The sequence below is a fragment of the Capsicum annuum genome, chromosome 2, assembly GCF_002878395.1.
Source record: "Capsicum annuum cultivar UCD-10X-F1 chromosome 2, UCD10Xv1.1, whole genome shotgun sequence".
NCBI classification, from domain to species: domain Eukaryota; kingdom Viridiplantae; phylum Streptophyta; class Magnoliopsida; order Solanales; family Solanaceae; genus Capsicum; species Capsicum annuum.
Window position 1 is genome coordinate 52,619,526 of NC_061112.1, and position 14,605 is coordinate 52,634,130.

Below are 14,605 nucleotides of genomic sequence, written 5' to 3' on the forward strand. Positions count from 1 at the left end.
GTTCTTTGGGGAGGTTCTTTGGCTAAGTTTTGTCTTAAAGGTAAGATTAATAGAGCAACACATAAATCAAGACACAATATGAAAGTGTCAACTCTTTTTCACAGGGCGTAACTTATCGGCTAAGTCTTGCCTCTAAGGCAAGAGTTGTAGAATATATCATAAAATCAAGACACGGTGTGGTAGTGTCAACTCTTGCCCATGCAGCGTAACTTGTTGTTTGAAAGTCTTTGGACTAATTTGAGCCTCTAAGGCAAGGGTTATCGAACATCTCATAAATCAAGACATAATATGGTAGTGCCAACTCTTACCCGTGGGGCATAACTTGTTGTTTAAAAGTCTTTGATTTATAAAATATCTCATAAATCAAGACACAATGTGATAGTGCCAGATCTTGCCCGTGGAGCGTAACTTGTTGTTTAAAATTTTTTAGATTAAGTCTTGCCTCTAAGGTAAGAGTTATAGAACATCTCATGAATCAAAATATAATGTGATAGTGTCAACTCTTATCCATGGGGCGTAACTTGTTATTTAAAAGTCCTTGGGTTAAGTCCTGTCTCTAAGATAAGAGTTATAGAATATCTCATAAATCAAAATACAATGTGGTAATTTCAATTCTTGCTCATGGGGCACAACTTGTTATTTGAAAGCCCTTGGTCTAAGTATTGCCTCTAAGAAAAGAGTTATAAAGCATCTCATAAATCAATACACAATGTAGTGGTGTCAACTCTTATCCATGGACATAACTTGTTGTTTGATGGTCCTTAGGTCGAGTCTTACCTCTAAGACAAGAGTTATAGAGAACTAAGACTCGAAAGACTATCTATGGACTGAAAATTGGGACTCAAAACTAGTCAAGAAAGCTTAAGTTTAACTCAAGCAATCACTCAAGAGAAGCCGAATTCGTAAAAGAAAGAAAAAAAAGTTCCAGCCAATTTCTATTTTGAATGATAAGGAAACGCTTGATTCGGGTCTTAGAAGGGCATCGAGATCAAGGAGATCGTGAGATCAAAGTGGACGTTCCTGATTTCCATGACTGATTGCATCCTGAGGACTTTCCTGATTGGCTAAGTAGCGTAGAGAAGTTTTTTGGTTGGAAAGAACTACCCGAGGTGTGCGAAGATGAAATTCCTGAGCAAAAATAAGGAACGCTTTCTCGACGCTGTAGATCATGCATGAATGGCTTATCCAAATGAGACAGAAAGTTCTTTTCCCCTTTTTGTTAGGCTTTGCTGAGATGATGTTTCATTCTTCGTCACGCTACCCATGACTGGATAGAGGTAGCGCCATAGACCGTCTCTTTAGCTTAGAGTCGTTTCATGAGTGAGGGGACTAAGCGAATGTACGCTTCCTTCAAAACCTGACTCTATCTTTGACTCTTGCCAATGCACGTAACTTGTTTGAAAATTCTTGGGATAAGTCGTGCCTCTAAGGCGAGAGTTGTAGAACATCTCATAAATAAAGACATAACGTGGTAGTGTCAACTCTTGCACATGAGGCATAATTTGTTGTTTGAAAGTCCTTGAGCTAAGTCTTGCCTCTAAGGCAGAGGCAAGTGTTGTAGAACATCTCATAAATGAAGACATAACATGGTAGTGTCAACTCTTTCCCGTGGGGCGTAATTTGTAGTTTGAAAGTCTTTGAGCTAAGTCTTACCTCTAAGGCAAGAGTTGTAGAACATCTCATAAATGAAGATATAATGTGGTAGTGTCAACTCTTGCCCGTGAGGCATAATTTGTAGTTTGATAGTCCTTGAGCTAAGTCTTACCTCAATGACAATAGTTGTAAAACATCTCATAAATGAAAACATAACATGGTAGAGTCAACTTTTGCCCCTGGGACATAATTTGTTGTTTGAAAGTCTTTGAGCTAAGTCTTGCCTCTAAGGTAAGAGTTATAAAACACCTCATAAATCAATACACAATGTGGTAGTGTTCAGTGGCGGACCCATGATTTAAGAATAGTGGGTGTTTAAAAATTTTAAAAGCTGAAAAAAAGTAAAAAAATCATCTCAATGAGGTTCGAATTCGAGGCCTCCTTCCGATGAAACACCTTAAGATCAACCTAAATGTCAATGCACTCACCCAACTTTTTGTTATAGTGGGTGCTTTTATATGTTTTATACCTATTTTTCTATATTTTCTATGTAATTATACCTATTCCGTGTCGAGTTTAGTGGGGAGTACCCTAAAATACTATATAGTTTCGCCCCTGAACTACAACTCTTACCCATAAAACATAACTTATTGTTTGGAAGTCATAAGTCTTGCCTCTACAATTTGGTAGTGTCAACTCTTGCTCATGAAACGTAACTTGTTGTTTGAAAGTTATAAGTCTTGCCTTTATAATGTAATAGTATCAAGTCTTACTCATGAAATGTAACTTGATTGGAAGAAATCGAAGAAAAAAACAAAAATATAAAAATTGTGAAAAAAATGAAGAAAAATATTTAAAAAAATAAAAATCAAAGAAAATGTAGAAGTTGAGAGAGAACGGAAAAAAATCAAGATTGATAAGAATTACAAAAAAGATAAAATAAAATAAAGGTCGAGAATTTTTTTCTTAAAAAAATAAAAAAATTAAAATTAAAGAAACATAATAAAAAAATTATAAAAATAGATGTTGAGAGGAGTAAAAGAAAAAAAGTAAGAATTGAAAAAGATCAAAAATAAGAAGAAAAAAAAAGAGGAAAGAAAAGAGTAAAAAATTAAAGTAAAAAAAAAAAAAGAACTTTAGAGGAAAAAGAGGAAAAAAAGAAAAAAAAGTAAGAACTGTGAAAAAATAAAAAATAAAAAAATTAAAATTAAAATAAAATTAAAACGAAAAAAATAAAAGTTGAAAGATACATAAGTACGAAATTGTTATCCATTACGTAGATCATTTATATAATTACTTCATTGGTCAGAAATAATTTTATCTAAAAATATACTACTTACTTAATAGTTGTTGAAAATTATTTTTACAAGAAATTTTATTTGAGCTCAAAATTTGAAAGTCAAATTTATTTTGAGTCTACTCCTCTGTTTTCCCCATCTTGAGCCAATATTTTACATTCCCACACCGTCTCGATAGTTTTTGGCTACTCCTCACAGCTAGCTTTGTGACCGCCTTTTAAAACAACGATGAGGACCAAGGTCTTCACTTTAATATACCATTGCCTATCGGAAGGATTCTGAGCAGAGATAAATTCAAAATTTTAAACTTGTAGGTTCTTAAATTCTATCACTAAGTTATTTCTCGATTTAGTTATAGTTTTCATCTATTAATATTTATAGCTTTTAATATTTTTTTTTTATGTAATTTTAAGCCTTACATACCATACCTTCTGCTCTACATATTCTGCGAGCCCTAAATCAAATATTTGCAGCAAATAAAGGCCTCTCCAATGGCGTCACATTTGACAATCTATCAACTCCCTCTAAAACAACCAACAAAGTTAGATTCTTGTCACGTCCAGAGCAGCATCAGCTGCAACTTCAAGAAGCAAGAATCAGCTCAAAACTCAACTGGGTTACGGTTTATTCACAGGAAGAAACTACTCAGTGATCTTACCACATGGGGAATTGGAGGCCCTTGTAATTACTTCATCCAAGTCTTTAACCATACCCAACTTGTTTCCGCTCTCAGGTTCCATTTCTTTCGTCTTAAATCCCACTAGTTTCACATTCCTTGAAATTTTGCTTTTAGTTTATGCCGTAATTTTTCTTTCTACCAAAATAAGTTGCAATTTTTAGATGATTTGAAGTTTAAATTTCTTTAGGTCAAACACATCCTTTTAAGTTCCTAGAAAATTAAGTTAAAGAACCACTTATTTAGCCACGGAGACAGTATTAGGTTTTGTTTACTTTCTTTGCTGAGATATTTAAGTTTTTTTAATCAATTATGCAGATATTTGATAGTAAATTGACTATTTAAAGCCTTCTTAAGTTTAAGAAAATACCCGTTTTGCTGCACAATCTTAAGAAAACCAACAAGATTGAACCATAATTGATTGATTGACTGCACCCAAGGATGTGACCAAGTGGTCAAAAACGTGAGTTAGCAGCATGAGGTCTTAGGTTCAATTCCGAAAGGCAAAAAACACTAGTGATTTCTTCACATCTGTTCTAGCTTTAGTGAACAGAATTGCGTGATATTTGTTGCTGGTGGAAGGTGGTAAGTATCACGTGGAGTTAGTCAAGGTATGTGAAAGCTGTCCTAGACAGCACAGTAATAAAAATAAATTAAGAAAAAGAAATATTTGATTGATTGACTGGTAGTTTTATAATTGATTGATTGACTAGTAGTTTTAAGATCTGCCCTAATGAAATAGTGCAGGTATTGTAATGAGCAATCCATGAGATTTATGATCTTAGGTAAAGGCTCAAATTGTCTGTTCGATGACGTGGGTTTTGATGGTTGCATAATTCTCAATCGGATTGAGTTCATGGAGAAGATAGAAGAATCAGGAGTATACCGGGTTGGAAGTGGGTACCCGTTTAATTGCTTTGGAGTTGTGTCTGCAAATGATGGTTTTTCAGGACTTGAATTTGCTGCTGGTGTTCCTGGAACTGTTGGTGGAGCTGCTTACATGAATGCTGGAGCGAATGGGCAGGTAAATGAGCATTAAAAGTACCTTACAATAGATTTATGATTTTAAGTTTCATTATGTTATTATTATTGTTATTTTTCTGCATGCTTTGTATTGCTTTCTGTATTAGTTGACTAGCTGTCGTGTTTACTTCATTGTCATATTTCCTTGTTCATAACTATTTTCATTTGATGCACTTGAGCCGAGGGTCTTTTGGAAACAACCTCTCTACCTCCACGAGGTATGGATATTCTACTCCAGATCCCACTTGTTGTGGGATTACACTGGGGTCTGGGTATGGTGTTACTGTTGTAGTAGTAGTTTCAAAGTATCTCTACAGATGAATTATTGGCATAATACATAAATACACACTCAAACTTGACGTCAGCTAGCAAGTAAACACTAACTATGAAAGTGCACATCCAGATACTTCAACGTGGTCTTAGCTGACAACTAAATACTCCAACTCGTGCCCGCTATGTCTCAAGGATGTGTGGCACATAAATTTTGGAGGTGTCTAGATGATTATTTTGTAAGTTGGAGTGTTCAACTGACACAATGGAGAAGAGTTAAAAGTGTCTATATATGCATACTCAAAATTAGGGTGTTTACTTGCCAGCGGAGGCCAAGTTTGAGTGTTTGTTTATGCAGTATGCCTAAATTAATTAGTATCGGAATGAAATAGTTTGAGATTGATGCAACTTTGTGCAATTCTGTCTGCTACTGCCTTCACTTCTGATACTATATGATTCTGAGAATGCAGCCTATCTTTTTAATTCTTCTTTCTTTTGACATATTATAACAGGAAACAGCCGCTGCTATTGATAGCATAGAGATCGTCACAAATGAAGGCGAATCTAGGATGCTGAAATGAAGAGAACTAAATTTTGGCTATAGATTATCACCATTTCAAGAATTGAAAGACTTGGCATCCATTACTGCAGTTACATTCCGGCTAAAATTCTCCAAAACTGCACGAGAAATGCAGCAAGAATACTTGGCTAGGTAATTGTTTCTAATGTGATGTTTTTTTATTTGGAAGCATGGCTATTTCAGACCTTAAAATCACAATAAAGATGGTTTCTTTGCAGAAGATGGAGGACGCAACCTTTGGGGCAGAGAAGTGCTGGTTCAGTTTTCCGAAATCCATCTTCTATGGGTTTTTCTGCTGCAGAATTGATAGAGAAAACTGGGTTGAAAGGGTTGAGAGTTGGTGGAGCCATGGTCTCAAACAAGCATGCCAACTTTTTTATAAATTGTGGTTGTGCAACTTCTCAAGACATGCTAGAGCTCATAGGCTTAGTTAAGGATGCAGTAAATCAGAAGTTTGGAGTGGAACTAAAGGAAGAAATCTCATACATTCATCCATCATAGAAACAAGTTAAAGAAACAGGTTATGTTTTCATTGACTGAAAATCTTTACACTTTGCTGATAGTCACATGCTGGCTGACCATTTACAGATAACATAAGAAGGCCTAAAACATTGGTTAATGAATCCTACGCTGTCTCTTTTCTGGGCTACTAGTTAGAGCTTTGGTGATGAAGTGAGTAAGAATCCCAACAGGGCAAAACAGCAAGCACAGCGACACAGAATGGCGTGTTTCAATATCATTCTGCAATCCGTCGTGATAAACCTGCCTGTTTCAAGTGAAATACTCTAGTTAGATGTCTAAAAGTGAAACCCTCCACATGATGTCCCAAAAAGAAATCAAAGGGCCATAGCCCAACAAAGATAGATGCCTAGAGATTGACCTTGCAGCAAAAAGATCGATAGCCAACAGATGAATCCATGCAGAAGCTAACGTCACCTCGTTGGAGAACATCTTAGCTATACCAGGCAGCTGAATGGAAGCAAGTGTTAAGATCCCGACCATACAACTTGTACAAATTATTATGTAGTTGAGCACAGACCTCTGGAAGCCAGTATTGACTTGCAAACATCAACCGGATCGTATCTGGTGTCCAAGAGAGGTATAATAGATATGCGTACAAAAGTCCAAGCACAATGTAGGGTATGCTACTTTTCATCGCTTTTCTGGTCTGCATTTGAAATTTTGTTCAGTTACAACTTGCTCTTTGAAATAAAGCAATGACTTACATCTTTTGCCAAAATCAGCATGTTATAATTCAATACTATCAAACTAAAGCACTGAATGGAAAACATATACATAAGGACTGAGATTGTGTACCAACTGTTCTACTTTGTTTGAAGCTGGTTAGTGTTTAATTTAAGAACGCCTTCTGAATTAATAAATTCACTGCCAAGTTTGATCTCCAGTACACTGGAAATGAAATTGCTTAAGGAGTTCAGAGTAAAAGCACTTTAGAAATCTTACAAGTTTAGCTTTAGGAGCCACAACCATGATGGTATAAAATGGAAGAACTACTGCTGTTCCCACTGTGAAAGCAGTAGATGCAACTTCTGAACTTGGCAACCCTGCAAATGAATAAGAAACTTAACTAAGAGCTTGCCAGTGATACACTTAGCTAATGTTAGTAGTTGGCATAAAAGTCTGCCAAAATAAGAAAAACTGTACAAAAGGATCAAGGAAGATTGAGTCTGCCAAAATAAGAAAAACTGTACAAAAGGATCAAGGAAGATTAATAGCTGCATGAAGGGAGATTACTGTTAAAACTCTAATTTATTTTACACTCAGTATCATTGGAACTTCAGTGCTTTATAATTCATTAAAACTAATGACAAAATATGCGCTTTTTAAGCAATTTTATTCTCCAAATAAAAAAAAGGAAGACGATTGATGAGACTACTAAACCCAACTGCAGCAATAACTTAAAGCACATACTTAAAACTACTTTATCGTGAACATTCAAATCCAGAGATAAATTATGACAAAGAAATGGAGATTGTAAGAAAGTAATTACAGCAAGCAGACGCCCTAAAGCTTTTTCGTTGAGAAAGAGTTCTTTGGTGATTTAGTTGAATAGTGACTCTGGATCCTGCCAGTGAACTCCCTCCACTGCTATGCTTGGTTTCAAATCCACCAATATGTTGACTTAAAAGGTCAGACTTCATTTCTCTAAGAGCAAGGGAGGCAGTCTGGTTTCTCCAGGTATTCAGCGGGACTTTTGACACCAAAGCTGGTGTCCAGCAGTTCATCTGCAATAAGTAATGGTTAATTTCAGATGATGAAATTCTAGATGGGTAAAACAAATATGACCGCCAGAAAAGCAGTTGAATTTCAGTGTACCCTCCAAGTTTAGGGTTCAATGTGTTGCAAAACCTTATTTCTTTATAGTCCTATTCCGGAAGGTGTGCTAGACCTCACATTGATCTAATGGACCTTCAATTTGCTAGGCCTTCAGACACTAGCATGCCTCAATCTTCAAATATCTTTACATCTATGTAGGCCTAATAGTCAATGCGGACTCCCTGCTTCCAGATTGTAATATTAATGACTTAAATAAAAAGAATGATGTCGAGAGAAATTCTTAGCTCTGAAAATGTGTTGCTACGAGAGATCGAAGATGAAGGTGTTAGATTTCACACCATTATGCGTGTCACGTCTGTCTAGATGATAAAATGCCCTTCTTCCTCAAGGAATAGATACCTCGCTTTGTGCCCTTTGTCTGCAACATCTCTTCCTTGAAGAAGTTCACGTAAGCTCCAGTTTCTGGTTGTCTGTTGCTCAATAAGATCAACCTCTAAGAACTTACCCTGTGCACAAACTATCTCTGCTTGTGCCGGCAGAAGGAAGAGGGGGCAATATATGCCCCACTCCCCCCTGTATTTTGCAAAGAGGTTATTTACACGTCCGTACCCTTAACCTATGGGTTAACAATATCAACCTAAACTATCAAGAGGGTATCGGGGTAAGCTTTTAAGCTGGTCAAACAATCTATAAGCACTTATTGGTTTACATAGTGAAGTCCTTACACAAAACCAGCCAGAAGCCATTTATGGCTTGACTGACATTTTGCACAATTTTATTCCTTATATTTTTTGTTCTCTAAAATATCTTCCCTAAAAAAAAATCTTAATTCCCTCTCCATTCCATTTCTGTCATTCTCCTTTTCTCTATGTAAAGATAGTAGGAATAACATACTTAGTAAGTTCTCATAAGCAGGGTTTGGGAAGGTTGGCGTATGCAGACTTTATATCTACCTTTGTGCGAGTAGAGAAGCAGTTTCTGATTGACCCTCAACTCAGGAAAAAGAGGAAACATTTTTTAAAATCACTTCGAAGAGAAAAAATAAATGACCTATCCTTAAAAATACTGCAATTTTCGATGTAAAGATTGTATTAAAGTTATATGTCGTAAGCACATCATTCAGTTATGTAACTTTTTTGACCAATTATCAGTTTAGCATTTTTATCCAAACCCATTGGACAAGTAAAGTAGACACAAAATAATAAATTATCTTTTAATATTCCAAACTCGACAAGTAAAGTTGGGCAACTATTTATTTATTTTTACATGCAAAGATGGATGGAGGGAGCAACTTTTTATCCATAAAATTAGCTCCGTCGCTTAAATTGTTTTTCGCTTATTTGCTGCTTTAAAAATCAGCTATGCCAAACAGGCCTTAAATTATATTTTTACTGCTTTATTTCCATCAGAGATGGCACTTAATCTTGCTGATCAAATTCAGGCCCCCTTCAGAGTTTTAACACTTGCCTACGGGCACTAAAAATTTGGATATGTTAACTGATGTTTCTCAGAATAGAACAACTCAACCAAGAAAAAAAGTTCTAAATTGGACACTTTGCGCAACAAAAACTACAATTTACAAGGCCAATCAAGAAACAGTGGATGACTCGATCGAGGATTTTGTGTAATAAAAGTATATCATAGCTAGCAGAAAGAAAGAAAGAAGAGCATACCTTGAATGAAATTTGGGAGTGGCAAAAGCAAGCACAAGAGAAGTACATATTTATTAGTAGTATTGAACTTGCAACAACAATAAGAAGTGAAAGAACGTGGCTTCATCATATGTTTTATAGTAGAAAAAAATTAAATAGGAAGGACAGTGATAATGTAGGCGAGCTGTTACAAGATACTTTATTAGGCTTTAGAAGGAACAAAAAGTTTTAGCTTTAGAAGCAACACTAACTTTGGTGCAAATAAACAAACAAAAAGATGAGGTCATCATTCATATTTTATGGTCAATAGTAATATTAGAGCATGAATATAGATCTGCGCTAAATTTCCTGTTATGTGTGGAATTTGAAAAAGAGAGTCGAATCATAAAGTTTTTAATATATGTAAGCTTTGTTTTGCATTTTTATAGAGTTTTTATGATTTGGTTTTGTAAACTTCCGATCACGTGACAATAACTTTATCAAAACCTCCCTTCTCGATCAACAGTAATATATTGCACACATATATATAGTGAAAGTGCCTATATGGGACGGAAAGTCGTCAAAGCACTTGCTCTATTATGCTTCTTTACACCTGTTGGATCCATTTTGGCCTTTCATAATCTTTCTAATTTAGGTTTATGTCTTTCATCAATGGGTACACGAGGCGCACATGTACATTGGTGGGTTGTCCTACTTGTTTTTTTGCCTCATTCGCAGTTTGTTGCCTTGGAGATTGGAGTACATGCTATTCTTACTTTAATATGTACTCCTTAGTGATATTCTTTAGATTTAACATCTATACATTTCATGTCAATTTATTTTTTTTATTTTGATTTAATAATTTAAGAAAGAAAAAAATACTTTGAATTATATAGTTTTAAATTAAAAATATAAATATTTTATGGCTTAAACATGTCATATGAAAAATTAAAATTAAAGATTTTTTATTTTTTTTTGAAATACACAAAAAATAGGTCAATAAATTGAGGAAATACATAATTTGATGCGTACACTTGCAAGCAAATATTATATTAGCTTATACCTTTTGCATGACCTTTTCTTTCAAAAGGAAGTGAAAAGGGGAAAAGAATGAAGAGAAGCGAAAAGAAATAAAAAGCAAAGTATTGGGGAGAAAACCGTCCAGAACTTTATTCGGTATAATGGTAATGAAATAGCTTCTTTGGCTTATTTGCATCGCCTGAAAGAATAATTAAAACAATTGAAAAAGATCAAGAATATGATTAATTATTTGAAATGGAGAGAAATATTAAATTTTTGGTTAAAAAATATTCTTCTCTTTGACGGAATAACACCAAACAGGCCACATGATTAGTAGTATTAAATGAAGTGATATTCTAATATCATTGAATTATTCAAAAAGGAGTAAATATATTTTCCGTTAGTTTGTTGATCCAAAATATCACCCTGTTAAATTTTTGGCTCAAAAATATTCTTCTCTATGACAGAATGACACCAAATACACTATATGGTTAGTTGTATTAAATGGGGTGATTTTCTACGTGGACGTTGATATAGAGTGGCATGTGGCACTTTTTGTTCACATGGCGTGCTTGGTGTCATTTCATCACAGAGAGGGATATTTTTGAGCTAAAAATTTAATGAAGAGGTATTTTTGAGTCAAAATATAACGAAAGTGTATTTTTGAGCTAAAAAGTTAACGGAAAATATTTTTAGTTCAGACGTACTTTGCCCTTCTCCGTTAAAAAAATATAAAGACACTTGAAAATTCTAAGGAAAATCCTTCTCTTCTTCGTATGCTTTTGAAGCACAATATTTCAATTCAATCAATCCCGATAATTATCCCCTTTTAATTTCTATTCCTATTTATATTCAAAACTTGTATGTATGCATGTGTAACAAAGATCTTTCATATATAGATCCTAATACATGGGAAAAAAGCTAAAATAAGTACTAATTTAGTCATGTTAAAAAAAATGATTCTGCTCCTCTTGGAAGGACGAAATATTTTACAAACTAATTTGGAATGGCAATTGTTTTAAAATTGAGTTTCAATCATCCAAAACTCCTCAGTCAAATGGAAAAAATCTTCAAACCATGAATATATCAACTTCACACCCAAAGAATTAAAGTTTAATTGTAAAATGGATAGAATTATTTAAATATTTTATAAACTTCGTTAACAGTCCTGCCAAGCTACCTCACCCAAACTATGTAAATCTGATTAGTTATCAGATAAATTTAGTTTCGAACTTCAACTCTCCCCCTTGTGTTCCCCAAATCATGAGAAAATATGGAAATGGTCTCTTATGATCAATTATAAATTGAATAAAAGATGATATTTTCAGAATTTTTATGTATATAAAAAGAAATCTCTTATAAAAAATTTAAAAATTAAGAAAAAAATTATAAACACCAAATTTCGCTAAAAAAAATAGAACTACTGAAAGTGTCCAACTCAGATACTGAGTTTGCCAAATACAACCAAACAGCCGTATTAGAAGGAAAGTTGTGGAAGCACTTGTGTGATTTAGGTTTTTATGTCTCAACGTATGCGAGGCGCACATGCACGATGGCAGCTTGTCGGACTTGTTTAGTCATCCTACCCCCAGACATGCTTTAAATATAGTCATGTACTACCAGAAATGAGGTGGTGGTATCATGGGCTCTAAATCACAGTGCCAGAACTATGGGGTCATTTGGTCCATGGCATTGGATAGGATAACTAAGAATACTGAATTGGATATCTATGAGATTACTTTATCCTACTCTTCATATGGACAATTACTTCAGCATTTTAGTATAAATGATGAGTTAAAATAGTTCGCATTAATTAAAATCTCATACCAAATATCAGATAAAATTGATCTTAAAATTTATTTCAAAATTATTTTCCTTATCTAATGTAGCAAACGACTCCCAAGGGAGAAATGGATTAAACGAGTGTTTTTTTTTTTTTTTTTTTTAAAAGGAAATTGGGGTATTTAAAATCTAGGGTGGGTTATTAACTGAGTTTGTCATGTGTCCCTCCGTCAAAATTAAGAGCAAATTTGTGCCAAAGTATAATGGAACGTGTATATTTAGATTGGAAATATAACATGAGAAGTAGTATATTTTGACTGAAAGTACAATGAGAGATATTTTTTTTGATTAACCAAGGATTTTTCATTTCATCCTAGCAAAAAGTTGTCAAACGAGGACATAGAGTACATCCCATGCCAGAGGAAGGTATGATAGTTTGGCCTATCTGATGGCTATTAGTAGTAGCATTAGTTCAAGATTGTTCATAAAAAAATTACTAGAAGAACTTAGAGCCACTTTTCTAGAAAAGAAAGTTCCAGTAATGTCTGCCTTCACTTTTTTTTTTGGTACAAATATTGTAGGAACTTCGAATAGCACCAATCCTATCTTTGTTGGGTCCGTAAAGCCCTCCCTGGCTAGTCCATCTGCCATCCTATTCTGTTCTCTGTATATGTGGGTGAGTGCTAAAATTCTCATTTGCTGCATTAAGTACCTACATTCACAAATGGTATTAGAGTATCTTAGATTACCAGAGTTGATCATAGATATGGCTAAGGATGACTCACAATTAATCCATAATGGCAGTAAATTTCTGGCTTTTACAATTCTTAGACCATACAATATCCCTAAGAGTTTAGCCTGGATAACATTGGTATTGAGGCAACGCTTTCCATAAATCATTACCTAGTTATTGTGGTAGTCCCTAATTATTCCACCAATGTCTCCAGTTCTTATATTTTGATCAGCAGCTCCATCAGTGTTCAGGGTATAATTGTTTGGTTGGGATAGATTCCATTTTACTTGGATAATGATCTGATCTCCTTTTGGTTCTACAATATCTAGGATTATGTGTTGGTATTCAGTAGTGCTGAATATGACATGATTTGAATTGTGAATGGAATTATTGAAGTTAAATACCATGTTATTCCTACTCAACCATATGGTCCATAAGCTAAAGGGGATGATGGTATCCCAAGAGGGGTGGGCATTAAACATTTTGCCTTTTAGAGCTGCCCATGTGTTAGTCCAGTTGGTGGTGTTCGGGGCAGAGGAGTCAAAGAATTCCACTGTGTTGCTAGCCAAGGCTAATTGATTCCATAAGTGAGTAGCCCTAGGTCATTGGAAGAGGATATGTGTGATGTCCTTTCTTGGATGGTCATAATATCCACTCATGAGGTTTACGTTAATTCCTATGTTGTACAGATGAAGATGATGGTTGTTTAGCAGCCTCCCATGATGGGTTAGCCAGAGGAAGGTTTTCACTTTGTTAGGATCTTGAGCTTTCAAATTTAGGTAAAGTATTTTGTACCCGGACCAGGTTGGCTTTGGTACTTTTTGTCGATGAAGTGATAGACACTTTTGGTGGAGAATAAGACATTAAGAGCAAGATTGCAAATTAAGGTATTAATCTTATCCCCATCGTTAGGAATGTGGGTGTCTGTGATAATGGTTGCAAGCTGATCAATGATGGGGAGAGAAGATTGTGGAAAGGTCCCAACTCCCTTCAGTCAGGAAAACACTGATTTTAAGGCTTTCTTTACCTTGTTGTAGGGGCCTGCAATACTTAGGCCATGGTGGGGGATCTAGGAATCTTTCAGGAATCCAATTCTATCTCCTTTCCTACTACCTCTTTGGAGGCCTTCGTACAAATATCCCACCATCCTCTAATACATTTTAAAATTTTAGAGGCAGTGGGGGAGATATTTGGGTTTTTTTTATTGTGACAGTATTTAAAATGCAGAATCTTTGCCCAAAGGATTTGAGTGTTATGGTACATCCTCTAGGCTAGACATGCATAGAGAGATTTGTTATTGGTTTTGCTCTTTTGCAATCCCAGGCCTCCCTCCTTTCTTGTTTTGGTGATGATGTCCCAGCTGATCAAGTGAAGTTTTTTTTTCTCAGCAGTTGTGCCCCAAATAAGTCCTTTTTCACTTTATCAATGGCCTTGAGGGTTTTGACAGAAAGCTGGATGTATTGCATGACAAGGGAGGGAATGTCTCCTAGAGTGGATTTGGCTAACATTGCGTGACTTGTCATGTTAAAAAATATTATTTTTCATCGTAGAGTCTAGTGTCCATATTGTCAATGATATTTTTGAAAATCTCTATGCCTTGGCCTCGAATGAAAGATAGGGAATCCAAGGTATTTCCAAAAGTATCTATAATACCCCGTACTTCTACCTAGCTTGAAATCATCCCAAGTATGTTAGAAACTT

General features: G+C 35.0%; 1 protein-coding gene and 1 pseudogene across 1 annotated transcript; one reads left to right on the forward strand and one right to left on the reverse strand.

Annotated features, from left to right (window-relative positions):
• Positions 1–3,040: 3,040 nt before the first annotated feature.
• Positions 3,041–6,680, forward strand: LOC107858576 (annotated as a pseudogene).
• On the reverse strand, positions 5,949–9,837 carry LOC107858575 (protein ABA DEFICIENT 4, chloroplastic). Its single transcript, XM_016703304.2, has 6 exons — positions 9,412–9,837; positions 7,452–7,686; positions 6,905–7,005; positions 6,480–6,608; positions 6,321–6,409; positions 5,949–6,206 (listed from the first exon to the last, which is right to left on the reverse strand). The coding sequence occupies exons 1-6, from the start codon at positions 9,457–9,459 to the stop codon at positions 6,056–6,058; spliced, it is 753 nt and encodes a 250-aa protein (XP_016558790.1). The 5' UTR covers positions 9,460–9,837; the 3' UTR covers positions 5,949–6,055.
• Between the last annotated feature and the right edge of the window lie 4,768 nt (positions 9,838–14,605).

What these genes read in the sequence shown, in the direction of transcription:
- LOC107858575 (XM_016703304.2), bottom strand. Translation starts at nt 9,459, where the DNA reads ATGTACTTCTCTTGTGCTTGCTTTTGCCACTCCCAAATTTCATTCAAG. An exon ending in TGGCTCCTAAAGCTAAACTT is followed by an intron (nt 6,609 to 6,904) that starts GTAAGATTTCTA and finishes TTTCAAATGCAG; the next exon opens with ACCAGAAAAGCGATGAAAAG. An exon ending in ATCGATCTTTTTGCTGCAAG is followed by an intron (nt 6,207 to 6,320) that starts GTCAATCTCTAG and finishes CACTTGAAACAG; the next exon opens with GCAGGTTTATCACGACGGAT.